General features: G+C 42.3%; 1 protein-coding gene across 11 annotated transcripts in view; it reads right to left on the bottom strand.

Annotated features, from left to right (window-relative positions):
- fbrsl1 (fibrosin-like 1) overlaps positions 1-8523 on the bottom strand; it is a 326568-nt gene extending 318045 nt beyond the window's left edge. For 7 of the 11 annotated variants that reach the window (XM_050050417.1, XM_050050416.1, XM_050050419.1 and 4 more), the window contains exon 1: positions 7784-8522. In XM_050050417.1, coding sequence (XP_049906374.1) covers positions 7784-8086 — 303 coding nt within the window. In that variant the 5' untranslated portion in view covers positions 8087-8522. Of the gene's footprint in view, positions 1-7783 lie in introns of all 11 variants that reach the window. The other 4 variants (XM_050050408.1, XM_050050409.1, XM_050050415.1 and 1 more) reach the window with 1 other exon arrangement.
- Positions 8524-16592: the final 8069 nt, after the last annotated feature.

The raw sequence follows: 16592 nt of genomic DNA, 5'->3' as shown, positions 1-16592 counted from the left end.
GTTGGGCAATCAAAAGCCTGAAAAAAGCTAATGGCAGAAGATTACCTGGAGCAGTGACATCCATCTGTTCCCCAATATAGTGGAGGAGTAACTCTAAACTTAAATGTAAACATGAAAAAAGCCCTGTTAGCAATGTTAGAGACGGCACTATTTTTGCCACTTCCACCACTGCACAAAGTGTCACCTCATTTGTGATGCCTTAAAAGGAGAAAATGTCTTACACTCTGACGTTACATGCCAAAAACTCTGTTTTCCCTGTCTAGTAGGAATGCACAACACTGGATTTTTTGCTGATATCAGATATGCCGAAATGTAACAACTCATTTGACCGATAGTCGATACTGTGGGGCTGACCCAAAAAATTCGAAGCTTCGAAGCTTCGAAGCTTCGTTCGATGGCACGGGATTCGATTGTGAAAAAAAAAAATTTAAGCTTCAGCGCTTTTTTTTTCGTTTTTTGGGGGGCGGTTATAAACGCAACACTAACCCCCACCAGTCCAATACTGACAACAAGCGCACTCCGAGCTGGCAGACATCTCCAAGAGGTCATCAGATGTGTGGTATATTATTGCCACTGGTTATTTGAAATGGATAAAGGTATTTTTTACTGGTGAGTTAAGGGAGAATAGCCTATATATATTTAAAATGTAATTTAAAAAGAAAAAATCTCCAACAAGGAAATAGAAAGCCTGACGCACAATTGAGACCTGCTATTATCCTGCTTGAACACAAACGACTAAATTCTTTCAACAATGTGACTCAAATTAATGATAAAATAGATTTTATTGATGTAAAATATGCATTTTCCAGTTCCACAGTCCGCTCTGAGTCTGGTGTCAGAGACACTTCTGATGCTCTGAGTTGCACATCTGTTTGATTGTGCTGCAGTGTTCGCCAAGGGTTTTAATTTAGTGTTCAATCAAAAGTTAAACACTACTTATCACCAACCATTAGTGTTTTTTTGTTTGTGAATATTTTTATCTTAATTCTAGTGTTGGAAAAAACGACGTTTTCACCATTTTTTTTTTTTTTTTTCCCACCTAAGTTTAGTGGCCATCAAGTCTCTTCTGTAGTGGAATTAACATATTATGCATGCATACTCTTATTGTGATGGCCCACCAGCAGATGGAGACATGAAATACAATGCTTTTCAGTGTACGTAACATTCATTCATTGTGCGAATTAAGAAAAAGTATGTTGGCTGATTCTGATATCGGCTGATACCGATGACGTGCCAATATTATTAAGCGCTACATGAGCGCTACTGGCTACATGTCAACACTGAAAACAGAGTTTCTAAAAAACTTCACTCTGGAAACAGTTTTACAAACGTCTGTTTTCAGTTATCTAAAATGCAGTTTACACATGGACAAAATGATGAAACTCACAGAGAAAGCTACACTTTGAAATATATATGTGTGCGTTTGGACAAGGCCTCAGTGTTTCTCACCAAAACACATCGTGTGTATCCTTGAAGTCTAACAAGCATGTTGAACACATTCCCTTCCTCATTAAACACTTGCAAAGCATTTTTTTGAATATTTAAAGTCCTACATGGTTAACATCAGTGTCTATGAGCTTGCAGTCTTCTTCATCGCTTTTGCTGCACTTAGTTACCGCCATCAATAGTTGATTAGCAGGAAAGCATGAAACTGGTACCAGGAATATGTATCGGATCGCCTGTGAGCTTGGGCTTGTGCAACGACCGCTCATAAAAAAACATGCGCCACCAGTGGTAAAAAAAAACCCAGGGTACCTTTAAACCAATTTTGTCTCGCTTCTGTCATTGAAATCCCCTCCACCATCCTGCTGTCACAAGTGTCAAGGCACCTGTTATTTATAGAGCTTTATCCCTGAGAATTGATCTAATCAACAAGGTCAAAATCTTTTATTAAATGAAGTTTCTGCATTTTCATTCACTTGTCGTTTCTCCCTTGAACACAAACCTTGTGTGCTGCTGCTCATGTTTACATATTATTCAAAGCAAGGCATCAAAAGTGCATTGTTTTGGTATCAATATTTAAACTACATATTGTATCAGCACTGGCAACTAAAGGTTTCAATGATCCTAGTGCCTTTACACAGGATATGCTTAGGATATACATTCTTGCATTGACATCCCTAGAGCTGAAATGATTATTGGTCAACCAGAGACAGAGAATTAACCAGCAACAAGTTTAATCTTTTGATCATTTGAGTCATTTTTTGAGACATATGCCAAAATGTAGTGCTTCTAGCCTCTTAAATATGGGCAATTGCTTGTTTTCTTCCATAATAGTAAAATGAAAATCACATGAAGACATTAACTTGGACTTTGGGAACTAATGGGCATTTTTTCAAATCAATCAAGAAATTAATGGGCCAATTAATCAGTAATGAAGATAACTGTTGAAGCCCAGTTACATCTGTTGTCTCAGCTGTCCGCCAACTCCTTTCTAATGTTTGACTTGTTGGAAATCTGTGAGCTGAAGCATTTTCTCCACTTGTCTTTTATTTTGTGTCACATAAATCCTCCATAGCTGAATACAAGTGTAGCTTTGTAGTAACAGAGGAGGCTGACAAAGTGATTGCCATGCTTTCAGATCCACATGAACATACTTCCGCAACACACTAGAACCTTCCTTGGGTGGATATATTTAGGTCACTGGTTGATGGCTTGGACAGATGCACAGTGGAGGTTCAATCCTGTGTTAGTGTGTGTGAGGGAGAGAGAAGGCTTGTGAATGTGACCATGCATTTATCAGCCATGCTGTCGCCTACAGTGTGTGACAGTTAGAGAGAGCCGGGGCCGGGGGACGTCCCACTGGCATTAAGAAAGCTCTCTCCGTGGGATGCGTCAGCCAATGAGCAGCGGAGCCTCGGGGGGTTGCCTTGTTAATTAAAGCTGGAGTTGTTTGTCAGCGCCAGCATATGATGCACAGCACTATCACCGTCGGGGGAAAGAGAAAAGACAAGATTGCTGCAACCCCTGCAACAAATCTGCTGCCTCACCATAGAAGCAAGACATCTTACTACAGCAACGACTGCTGTGGCTTCATGTGTCAGGATCAGTTTGCACTGTGTTATCCAACTAGCAATCAGATAGTGTAGAAAGGCAAAGAGCTGACCACAAGGAAAAGATGGGATTTACAAACTACCTAAGATCCTGTCTGACCTGTTAATCTGAAGAAAGCATCAATTTCATCAGGAGCTCAGAAGGTGTCAAGAAATCTTTGCATAGGTGCTACCAGGGTGTTTATTAATTGTCATTGGCAAGAAATTTTCTGACATGAAGTGTCGTCACTTGACAGAAGATTGCTCCTGAGTGTTAGCTGTACTAATGACTGCTAATAAGGCACACATGGTGCTATCTGAGTGCTAGCAGTGAGACGCCCAGTAATGAATGTGATGGGACTGTGAGCTGTAGAGGTGCAAGTTTGGTGCAAGGTTATTTTAGGGGAAAGCCTCAGAAATAAAACAGAATTCTTTGAGGCCTTGGTCCGTGCCCTTGATGAAATAGAAAGACACATACTTGTAACTGGAATGTTGCTGGCTTAGATCCACGCACCAGCTGGGAAAATATGGGTGGAGAGAGTGAAGCAGCAACTCACAGCTTCCCTAACAACTACTGTCAAGCTCCCCCAGGGCATGGGACTTAATTTCACCATATTGCTTATGCAGAGCTTCTCGGTGGCTAACGGCAGATGATGATCAGTGTAAGTGTGTTGAACAGGGCCATGAAGAAAAAAGAGCAAGCAAAACTTCACTGAATAAACAAAGAGACAGATTCTAGATCCCATCAAGAGCTTCTATTTATGAAACCCATTTTTGTCCGAATGCCCAGCCCTTTCAGCTTCCTGCCCTTGACACCGTTGTAATATCACTAAATCAACTAAACCTAAATCCCCATTAGAGTGAATTTAGAAAGTCATGCCGCGGAACGAAAAACCCAAACAAATCTGTAAATTCATGTTAAAGCAGATGAACAGAAGGATTGTGGATTAACGAGAGGGGATTTGCCACTCCGACGTCACTCACAGAGCAAATGGAGCAAATCAAACATCTTATTAATACTGTGACAGATGGATAATTGTGTCATTTTATTATCTGCTCACTTGTTCGATACCCACAGGGAGACTTCTGGAGGGTTTAAGCCACAGCGGGTAATTGTTTTATAGCGCTGCTGTCAGGTGGAAACCTTCTATTTCCAGGAGGTCGACTTTTCAGCATTTGAGAAAGTTGCGTGTATTAATCATTCTAACATTTATTTTAAAATAATTTAAAGTGTAATATCTAGAGGAATGATAGGAGTAGAAACTGATGATCTGAATTCTTATTCCGAGAAAGAAATATGAAAACCTCCCAAACTGGACATACAAGGTTTTCCCTTTCTCCTAACAAGAGCCCACAATAGCGTTCTGACTCTACTTAAACTCTTTGACTCATCGCTGAATCATCCCTAACATTTCTCTAATCACGATAAGGTGCCCGTGACAAAGCAGGATGGCTGTGTTTGTACAGTCGATTTGCACAGGTAAGTAAGCGGCTTTCCTATGAGAAATGGGGGGATTCAAAGCAAATAAACACGCCATAATCAAATGCGGCCACGGCTGCAAATTGCTTTCGGCTGTAATGAAACGGGTTACGGGAGCGGGCGAGACCACCGTACAGTCTAAGCCTTCATCAAGGGAGCTTGATCCTATCAGCGCAGAGCTGGAATATCAACAACAACAACCTACTGATTGTGTTTAGAGTCAAAGTGCTCTGGGAGGAACCCATAACCTCAGGCTCTTATGCTCAGAGAGTAGCAGCTGTGCACAAGTTACAGACAAAAATAGGACAATCAAGTGACAGCGTAACCCAAAGGTGATGGATTTTATAAAACATGTTCATCCTCGAGTGCTTTAGAGAACAGCAAAGGGCTTAGACAGAGATTAAAAGAAACAAGATAGAGTAAATATTGGTATGTTGGCTGTGTGGGCTCATTGAACCCAGGGAGGATGGGATATTGATGTTGGCAGAATGCTAATGAAACAGTGGTGACTGTAAGGCTTAACATAAACACAACCGTGCTGGCTATCAGTCACTTGAAAGAGGTCAGGAGGACCACACATTCCCTCTGCCGAGGGTGAGCAAGCTTATCCGAGCATGATGCAATAGGTCACAGCTATTCTCTGGCCAAACGCTGCTGTGTCCTCCTCATAATTGATGAGCAATTAGCACAGGTAGCGAAGGTCATGAGCTCCACTCAAGCATACAGGAAATAGGCTAAAGTGTGAGTCATGAGACACTTCCAGTGGGTGCACATTTCAAACAATATATTTTATCCACAGTGATGCAACTTATGAACTGAAAACAACTGTGATTATTGCATTCTAACTCTCACTTACAGCAGCAGTATATGGAATAAGTATAAAGTCAACATGCTCATTTCATTCCCCACATGCAGGGAAATTAAGGGGCAAAACAACAACAACAAAAATTGTGCACATTCCCCCATGTAATTGCACCAAATCCACCAACATCATTTAATAAGCGCAGTCCATTTGCATGCAAATCAGACCAATTACCAACAACTAGCTGGCATGTGAGTATCATTTCACATAGAACCGTATCATGCCTCATTTGCTTAGCCTTGAAACATAAGCTCCTATGTACAGCACACTGCTTTCTCTGTGTTCATTCAACACGGATTTAGCAATTGAGTAAGAAAACTATTACTGCTCGGGAGTGTGTAAAACAAAAATTGAATAATTATTTTACTTAATTTCCCTCTCAAACACAAAGAGGGAGCTTGTTTATTATGATAAAGCATCCAGACAAAAAAGCTTTTAAGGAGCGCAGCCTGCTCTGCAGCAACAAACAGGACGGTGGCAGGGACGGATGTGAAACGTGAATAAAAATAACCTCTAACTGTATCCAACACACACATGAGGATGTTCCTAGAAGTCAACAGGGCAGGGCACTGGATTGACAGCGGCGGAGACACCAGCATGCTGGCAGGAGATGCCAGTAAGAAGCACTTTGCTGCTATGACACCCTCAAAGTCTTTCACAGTCAGCAGCTGTCAGAAGTGGCAGCCACACAGCACAGAGGGCAGAAATATTCACAAATATAACATCACAGAGCTCTGCACTCATACAAATCAACGAGAATGGGCCCCGACACACAGATTTCATGCACATTTGAGAACATGTAACAAGTTCATCTTAGGGAAGCACTGATGTAGCCTCACTCTGGTACTAAACGGGGAGTTTATCCTTCTTTATGATGCTCTGGAATCTCCTTCTGTACGGTATCATTATGGGATTTTATGAGGTGTAATATGTTTAATCCATAGAAGCTACATAGTTTTTCAGTATCATTATAGGATTTTATGAGGTGTACTATTTTTTAAATCCATATTAGCTACGTAGTTTTCCCACTTGTGTGTAGTGTGTGTTATCCTGTTTATATTAATTACAAGATAACAATAGTTCTTTGTGGTTAGGGTTCATGCACACACACACCCCTCCCTCCTCTTTTTCCTCCCCTATCTGCTTTCACACCCACTCTAAGTGCCGTGAGGGGCTGAGCTACATGGAATAGCAGAATAACTACTGATGACCCGCACAGGTCAAACTTGTTAACAGAGGGGAGGTGGCGAGGTGAGTGGATCCTCCTTCTGTGTATGCGGGTGGACAACTGGTTTATAATTCATGCAGTTTTTTTGCGGCAAATCTGCATTCAACCATTATACTGACTAAGCACTATGTAGGAGGAAAGAGTCAATCATGACTGATTAATACCATTGCTAAGCCTTCATGGGAGGTTGTCATTGAAATGAGGTGGCCTGTGGTATGATCCACAGGCTTTCAAATGAGGTCATCATCTTAAAATATACAGACCTCAGTGGGCATGTAATATGTTAGCTATGTTTATTACAGCTAGTGATTTATATTTCAGCTACAGCAGTGCAACCATTCCCACAATGAGCCATGGGAACGCAGGCCTGTCTTGTCAGTCAGCCTGATATCCCACAGGGAACAATGTTTTATTTGTCATTTGGAACATAATGAGATAAAAGAGATAAGAGGATGTCACAAGAGAGACTCCTTTCTTCCTGAAATCATTCCTCTGACATCACACATACCACACACAGTAATGACAGAAACACAGTTATCAGCACATGCTGTAGCAGCCCGTAACACATGATTGGCAATTTATCAAAGAGCAAAATGTCAAGAGTGCACTGACAACTCACAGTGAATCAGGGTATAAAGCAATCCAAACCAGAGCCACTACTGACACAGCAGCACCTGTTTGGTTTCCTCAACAAACCATATGCTGCCAATGATTAACATCTCACTCACAAAGCCTTGAACTTGTAATATTCTGCAAACAGAGTTGTGTGCTGCAGTGATTGTCCAACACTTGCATGTCAGGGACTCCAAACACACACACACACACATTCAGCTCCATGAAACAGGTAGCCCAGATGGGAACATCTGTGTTGTTTATGGTTTAGTATTGAACTCTTAAGCTGTCAACAGCCCTGTGTGATGAGAATCAAACCAAGGACTGACAGGGACACCTTGAGGAGGGGGTTGAACCTCTGATCTACTCTGCCAGATGATTAGAGGAGTCATCCTTATCCAGTCACTAATTGGCATCATCTCAAGTAAATCAAAGACAAATTAGACTAGTCCTCATGTTGCTGGTGAGTGAGTGGGGGGCCTTGAGGACCCCCACTTTGAGAACCACTCCACTGTTGGAGAATGCAGCATACACACACACAAACAGGTAATGATCTGGTTCCTCCTTACCTCCAGACGGTCCAGGCTGATGAAGCTGGCGATAGCAAATCCATCAATGATATCCTCCTCCTGCGAGCTGGACTCCCGTCTCTTCCGCCGGGGGGGACGCGGAGCTCTGGCGGCGGCTGCGGGGTGCGGCGCCTTTTTACCGGGCAGGGAGGCGGCGTCCCTCCCCGGACTGTGTCCCTCCCTGTCGGAGCAGGAGGAGTTGGGGTCGGGGCTGCGGGCGTCTCTGCTTCCTGCCTCCCGCAACCTCCGCACCCTCTCCCGCTTGGACCGGCATCTCCGACCCTGCTTCAATTTCCCATCCATGGTGTTGGAGAAAGCTTGCAGTGTCAAAACAGCAATATAAATATAAACTCCACAGTAGGTGCTCGCCTAAACGCTCGCTGCACCGTGTAATAACAAGTAACACACACTGGACTGACAATTGTAGGCTGCGCTATAACGTGAAGATAGCGCTGCGTGTGTGTGCGTGTGTGTGCGTTTGTGTGTGTGTGTAAATAACAACGCAAATATAGCCTTATAACACTCAATGACCTTGAGTATAAACCTCCCCAATCTCCATTACGATAGCAAATGTTCAAGTATCCCACTCAGGCGATAGAGAGGGAGCAAAGCGACGCGGATCCACGCGTTATTTTGTCACGAATCTGCACTATGTCGACGCGGTATCCGCTAAAGCAGGTGCAAAACGGCCAAATAGTTAAAATCCACGCATTACACCCGCTTTGTAACTTTTTGTTGCATCGGAATAATAACATGCGATGTTAAAGCCTAACCTCGCTGCATACCGCAGACAGCGCAGAGAAATCATGTCGCTGCCCGTTGTTGTTTTCCACCACCCCAATCCATGATCCAAGGCTGTCAAATAAAGAGCTTTGGATACTATCCGTCCGAAACAAAACGCCTGGCGAACAAGTGCGTATCGATTGTGTCTGCTGGATGAGTGAATAATCCCGTACGCGTTGAGTTTTAAGCCATATTCCTCTCTGCGCTTTAGGGGCAAATGATCCCAAGTCCGAGAGCTACTTATGCGCAATATTTCCTAAATGACCCGAACCGTCCGAATAAGACAGCCATCCAGTGTGTAACCAAACTCCATGAGGCGATGAAGCGGTCTATTCCAGTTTAGATAATGTTGAGTTTCCTATAAATCCACTCCAGTCCGTCCCTGGGCTGCTCAGTTGCTCAGTGGCTCATGGTATTTTCTATTCGCATAAGAAGGCTTTGATAAGTGTCCTTAAAGCGACAGGAGTGATTAAAATCTCCTCGCACCCCCCCCTCTCATTCCCTTCATCCGAAATTAAGAGACACAGTCAAGCTTCAGAGAACCCACATAACTGACGTATTTCCGCCACCTCTGGCCTACAATTTACCAAAGGAAGGAAGCTGGTGTAAAAAAAAAAAGGGGGGGAAATCTTTCTCCCTCACTGTTGGGCACACTTTGTCTCACTAGGCACTATTTTAGTCTGTCTGTCTGCTAGAGCTGATGCCACATCATGCGTATCCCACTGACTGTTTGTGCTGTCACTGGTAATAAATGCAAGGCACACATGCACACACATACACACACACACACACACACATCTATCAGGGTTTGACAGCTTCTCCATTCAGAACATGTTGGACATCATCTCTCAACTCTCGGAGTTCACCAGCAGACAACTCAAAGTGGAAAGTTGCATTTCATTGTCGGATGAACGTCAAAATGTCATGAGTGTACAGTAAATATTTGAAATGTGGGTTGCCACACTTACTCTGCCCCGTGGCCCAGCTTTTTTAAAAACCCTGGAGCAGAGTTGGTGTGTTTCCCAATCTGCAGTGTGGGGACTTCCAGGGGTCCCTCTGGGAGTTCCAGGGAGTCCTCTACAAAGTACAGCACAGCTTAATTTATCTGATTTCGATCAGCAGAAATTAGGGCAATGGCATTATATAATCAGTGAATTGTGAAACAATTATTTCCGTTATAGGTTTCACTGTCCCTGCTGTATTATAACAAACCTACACTTACACCAGCGCTTATTCAAGCCTTTATCACTGTGTAATAACTGTCCTAATGTGGCCATGAGGTTTTGTGATGTAAACTATATTGGCTTAATTTGCAAGTGTGTGGACCACAACACTAGTTTAAAGTCAGACTGTATACTACACGTGACAGTGAATTTGCTCTAAAGAATTTTTGTGGCCAAAATAGTGCAATTTATTAAAAAATTGGAAAGATATCTACTGTAAATGATAAAACCCTATGACGTCTCCTGTCCTTTGTCTTTGTCACACTATAACACAGAAAATATTAACTGTAACATCCAGTGTTATAGTGTAGACCACCTAAACTGAGACCAAGTCATGACCAAGACCAGAGTGTGTTAAGACTAATACAAGACCAAAACCAGATCAGTGCAAGTCCCACACTGCATGACACACTTCCACCTCTTACTAACTGGACACAATGTAAATAAGCAAACATCAGATGGTTTCAGTTTTTTGATTGAGGATATCTTAACCTGCTACATGAGTTAGTGAACAGGCTAAGCAACATATTGTTTGCTTGGAAACCGCTCACCCTGGCTTTATTTTTGCAAAGCTTTGCGCTCTGCCAACCTGTTTAAGATCAACAGCAAGCCCTTCCTTAGGCCTGATCAGGGCTCGATAGGCTCTCTGAATGATGTTGTCGCACATACTGTAGTATATCTGGACAATTTTCAATTCCTCGCTGTGTGGTAGAATGAGGTGTTTCAGTGTGGAACATGCAAACCATAGGAACTCCTCAAATTAATCTGAAAGATCCACAATTCCATTAATACACTGACAAAAAGCAAATGAAGATCCCTCCTCATTCACCCCTTAAAAGGCACTGCAGAGGTGAATTTTATGTATGGGAATTTCCTTTCTTTTTCTTTTAGCAAACAAATACATAGAAACATTATGGAGCTGAAATCAACTTAACCATCTTAATTCAACACTCACAGGCAATTTAGCCATATCCCCACCAGTTTTGACTGATCTTGAAATAAAATCAGAGTCCTCTTTGTTTCTATTAGGTATGATTGATTTGTACTGTGCTTGAGTACAGATGATCCGTACCCAAGTACACTTTTACACATTTATTTGACATCAGAGGAGCCGCTGCAGGTCAAAGGCTGCTGCGAAGCCAGTCATCTCGGTATGTCTGCGGTGGGCTGGGCTGCCGTCTGATATGGAGGCATCAGTATTAAATTGAGACCCATTTAATTCATACCCATTTAAAATCTCCTTGTAGTCACATTAAATGGCAGTCCACTTCCGTGTTTTGGTAAAGTTGGTGTTCACATCTGATGTATACCATACAGGAGTACACATTATTTGTCCTCGAGATCATCTTTTTAAGTGGACTTGGGCATGGACTTGCATACTGTAGTTGGGTACAGAACACAACTGTTGTTCACAACTGGACTTCAGGGTCAAGTGTAAGAAAGTGGTGCCTCCCTTTTAAATGTCTGGTTAGTATTTGCATAATTCTTTGCTTAACTGGAAACTTGCTCTCTCGCCCTGAGATTGTATAAAGAAAGCTTTATCCCAGGTTTAATTCCTACTAAGATTGTTTTTACTTTATCTGAGAACAGACATCAAACTGCCAAGCTGTGTGTAACTTAATGGGAAGAGTATACTGTAGCAGAACCTCAGGGAATGCATTCTGGATTAAAGCATGGCGCAGAAACACAATTAAAAATGACAGAAAAGATGACAAAGTATGACATGAAATAAAGATGAGGTGGATTCACACCCTGTATGATGCAAGTACATGCTCATAATAAGCACCTTAGCTTACAGTATTGAGTCAGCAGCTCATCCTGTTGGCCAACTAATATGAAAGGACGCATATGAACTACATCGTGACTGTTTGCAGTTCTCATTAGTACGAGTCAGACGGGGACATGTGGGGAGAAGCACTGATGATGAACACTTAATATCAGAGGCTTACTGGTAATGATCTCATACGAAGGTGTGTGAGCTAAAGAAAAATTACAATATTCAGCCAGTGTGAAATATTGCATATAAGAATCTTCTGGCTCATTATTTGATCTTCACAGTACAGGAAGCAGTGAAAGCAAAGCAGCATGAGCCAGACTGAAATATTTAGGCAGTTAGTGCGGTGGTTCAGGTGTGGGAATTTTCTTTTATGGCGAGAATTCTTCTGTGAAACTGCAAGGCGATGCATCAAAATGCAAAACGAAACTACTTTTATGCAAATACAGTGTGCTGCAGGGTAAATTATCCTGAGCACTGTAGGTGATTAAACCAGAGACTGCACCGAGTGAGTGAGTGAGTATGATGAAGTTTTTATGATACACTGCTGCGTCAGGTTACACTGTGTAATCTATACGCAAATACCAAAATGTTATACTTAGTCGCTGCTCAAAACTGGCTGCAGTTCAAGGCCCTCGTGTACTTTTCATCCAAACAGTAAATCTTAGGCTGGCAGTGAGTGTGTTCTACCTGTATGTTGCTTTGGAGAACAATAACCAGGTGAGCAGCACATCAGTCTTCAAGAAAATGGACCTTTCGGGAACCTGAGACGGTATCATTTTCTTGTTACTTTAACCTCTGTTACCACTGTGAATAAACCCCTCTCTGTTTGAGCAGCTTTGCAAGAACTAATTCAGTAAGGAGATTAAAAAAGGGGGAACAGGTATGGTGAGAGGGCCGTGGAGGAGAGGGAAGAGATTACCTCTGTTTCTTCCATGCTACTATTTGCTGTGAGCTTAATCCATAGCTACAGACTCTGAGCTCCCACATCGCAGTCATTCAAACACTAGTCTCTTTGAAACGCTTAGCCCCGGCTGTGCTGGAAGCTAAGGGGAGGGAGCCTGTCATGCTTTTATGATGTTTAAGCGGCAGAATTGTTTTTCTTTGCCTCTGCCACCACGATAAGGATTCATTTGATGTCGTTGGGGTCAAAGTGCTTCTTGCTTAAAGGGTTATTTTCCATTGAGATAGCTTTAAGAGTGTACAGTGTGGTGTAGACATGGGATTGAGAGGTGAAGGATCTGAAGCAAGTGATAAAAAAAAAAAAAAAAAAAAAGATTCTCCTCAAGTACACACCGTATCCTTTGTAAAGAATATAGCCCCACGGAAATCAATAAGCCTAGATTTCACACTAGAACACTAGACAGCTGTAAGACACAAATCCCTACACTGTTGTGAAGAAAATAAATTCTGTTGGTCTCACAACATAATTTGTGCCGTCAGTATATTAGGACCAAATTCAGCAATTGTGGAAGCCATCTCTCAGCTTTCTAAAGGTATTATAATGGTTTAAATGGCAGTTTTTGTTCTGCTCCTCTGGCTTGCAATCCTTTGTCAAAAAAGAATGTCAGTATTGGACTATTGTGCTAATGCTTTTTTTTCAATGTTCTGATAGAAGTGTTTTCCAAATCGTCGATCTTAACAATAATGTATGGTTAAAGTAAGGCCTCTAAAACACTGGTAAATGGACAGTTCTGCCCCAGATCAAAAATATATTTTTTCCTCTTACCCGTGGTGCTTTTTTATCAGCCTAGACTGATTTGGTGTGATTTGCTGAGTGTTGGAGATATCGGCCTTAGTGATGTCTATGCTCTGGCTTCTCTTGAATATAATTAAACTAGATGGCACTCAGCTTGTGGTGCTCAGTGCCAAAAAAAATACAAAATAAAAATACATTTGAGAGACTCAGTAACAATGTCTCTCTCCAGGAATCATGACACAGTTACTCAAGATAATCCACAGACCTTGTTGTGAGCGGTTTCACATTTTACCAAACTACACCCACCAACTGTATCACTGCACAGAAGGAAGCATGCATCTACTCATGGACAAAAGGCTTGTGCTCGTGATGGATGTAAATAATAATAGTGCCCTCCTCGGCTAAGCTGTAATGTGAGCTAGCTTCACGGTGCTATGTGAGCAAGCAGTAGATGGACACTTCCATCTGCGCCGTGATACAGTTAGCAGGTGTAGTTTGTTTTGTGCAGTATAGACGGATTTTCCAGGATACTTCCGAGTTGGGGTCAAAGGAGAGTACTGTGTAGTGAGAATGTCCTGTCCTTGATCACGCCTGACACGAACTGCCCTGGACATAAAGTTCACTGCCCATCAACTTTTGCAGCTGGTAGAGTGTGTTTAAGTCTTATCTTTGATGAATGTTCAACAGTAAGATTCTGATTCCCTACAAGTTCACTGGGTGCAAACTTTATACCACCCCTTCACTATTTTGGGTTAGGGTGATTTTGGGCATTTGCTAGAATACCTGATGCTGATGTTTTTAGCTGCGCTACCAACACGGTTTAAGGGAGGCAATGTCAGTCAGACGGTCAGTGGGTCACCCACATTGGTCCAAACTGAAATAGTTCAACAACAAGGGATTGCTGTGAAATTTACTCCAGATATCCATGGAGAACAGAGGGTAAGTCCTAATGACTTTGGTGATCCCCTGACTTTTCCACTGGCGCCCCCAGCAAGTTAAAGTTTTCAGTTATTCTGTGAAATATCGCACCATCTACTCCGTCGAGTATTAAAAGCTATGAGATGGATTGCCATGAAGTTTGGCACAGACATTGGCATCCTTCTCGGGATGAAATATTGATTTCGGCCCCTAACTTTTCATCTAGCGCCACCATCTGGACAAAATTTTCAGCTGTCCAATACTTTGGTTTGTGACCAAATACTTGCAAAACTAGTGCCATTACCAGCAGCCTCAGCTGTACTATAGTTTAGTGCTAATTAAATGCTGACATGGTAGACTAAGATGGTTAGCATGCCAACATTAGCATTTAGCTCAAAGCACCACTTTGAGTGAGAACAGCCTCACAGAGCTGCTGGCATGGCTGTGGAGTTTTTGTCCTGTTCTTGGGAGGATTGTCAATTTGTCAGTTTTCCTGACAAATTTTCGAAAATAAAATGACTTGCCATTGTTTATTAAACCAAAAGTAGCACGCTCATGTATTCAATTCATCACAAACTCTAGCAGCAATGGCAGCCAGCTGTTTTGAATATGGAGTTGTTGGATTCTAACTGAGACATCTCAATTTGCTGCCCTAGCTGTCACTGAGGAATTACTGTGAGGGAAAACATAAGTCCATGGCTTTATGCCTATAGGGCTTTCGGCTGCCTCTGCGACACATCATGGAGTAATTCACTAGTTTGGTGGCAATTTACAGGCAGACTCAACAAGAAACCCGCCTGGGGGCCTCGAGCAACAAGCTCTCTCTCGGGAAACCGTGGCCAGCTATAGGATTGCCTGGGCAGGGCCCTGCAAACCACCACATGAAAAATTAACCTGCTCACTCCACAGACAGAGCTTACACATCCTCCCTGCCTGAGAGCCTCTATACACACTCCCCTCATCTCCTGTCCCCTTCTCTCCCACTGTCTCTTTCTTGCTTCCCTTCTTCATCTCTCTTGTTTTCCCTCCCTGCATGCTATCTGCACAGCCTGTGTTATTTAGATCTATCGCAGAGCCAGCACTCCATATCTTTGCTTCAAAGACAACAGCTGTTTGTTTCATGTTGAACACAGACAATTATTTATAGGCTGGTAGACTTAGCATGAACATATCAGATATTGCGTATGAAATCTAAACATGTCCATCGCCGCTGCCATCAGGTAGCAATGAATCATTGCAGAGCACTTTATCACCAAAAGTCAAATGGAAGTCACCAACTTAAATAAGTGAGGTAACAACATGGGATTAGTCAAGAAACTGATAGCAAAGGCAGTGAGGTGTCAATAATTTAACGGAGTAGGTTGTAAATCTAAGTGCCTTTGGATATTTCATACCACTGGGGAGCAAAGTTTAATCAAACAGAAAGATTGGCCCCAGAGCTGTGTGGGTGAGAGAGCTGAATTTATTGGCAGCCCTTGAACAGGCAGTAGGGTTTTTATTACAGGCATCATTCAGGGCGAAATTAGCAATGTGACCTGCTATTTTAGTGAAATAAATTGAGTTAAGAGATTGATGTGGATAAATGTCACGTTAAATGTCATCATAAAAAACGATGTTTCCTTGAATTATTGTAAGCCATGAGGGGATATGTTTCTGTTACCACTCTTTTCCTCTATCCATTTTTTTCACTCGGAGGATCGTTCCGTCAAGAATTCCCACTTTCCTTGTTTTGGTTCCAGGCATTGCTCAACATTTTGAGCAAAATGCCATAATAGTTTTTATTGATCCTTGATGTCTGGTGCCCTCTCTGATGCTAAAGTAACAATGCTCTCTGCCTCTCGCAATCGCATCAACAGATGTTGTGACAGCACAGCTTTTCATAAAAGACCCCGAAGGCGGTCGATACTCCCCCAGAACTGTGCTTCGATTTCCGCCGGTTGATGGAAGGATAAAGTAAGGACGAGTTTATCACTGTGACGACTATACTCACTCCCCTCTAGTAGCACCTACAGTTAACCAGTAGTATCCTCTCATATGTTGTTTTTAAGGTTTAGAGGCGAATAAAAAGAAAATAAGCAGTGATGGCAGATCTTTTTGGAACTAGAATTTCTGCCTTGTAATTGTATACCTCTGCAAAACAGTCAAGTTGCAGTTACAGTTTACAGTCATGTCTGTCCAAATTTATATGTGGCCATGACAGCTGATACTGCTTCAAATATGGATGTTGCTGCGAAGAAGTTACAAATTCAAAAACATGAATGCTTCACATACATCTTCAAACTGGCAGAACAGAAGATCTATACAGTTAACACAGTTTCAAGATGGACACCCAAGATTAGTGTCACCGATTCAGTATCTGACCAAAGGTCTCCCCTTCTGTTCCTGAGTTATGATGTTGTAAATGGCCAGAAA

This window comes from Epinephelus moara, chromosome 8 (assembly GCF_006386435.1).
Source record: "Epinephelus moara isolate mb chromosome 8, YSFRI_EMoa_1.0, whole genome shotgun sequence".
Classification (NCBI taxonomy): Eukaryota; Metazoa; Chordata; class Actinopteri; order Perciformes; family Serranidae; genus Epinephelus; species Epinephelus moara.
Note: the sequence above shows the minus strand (reverse complement) of the source record. Positions and strands in the feature narration are given on the sequence as shown.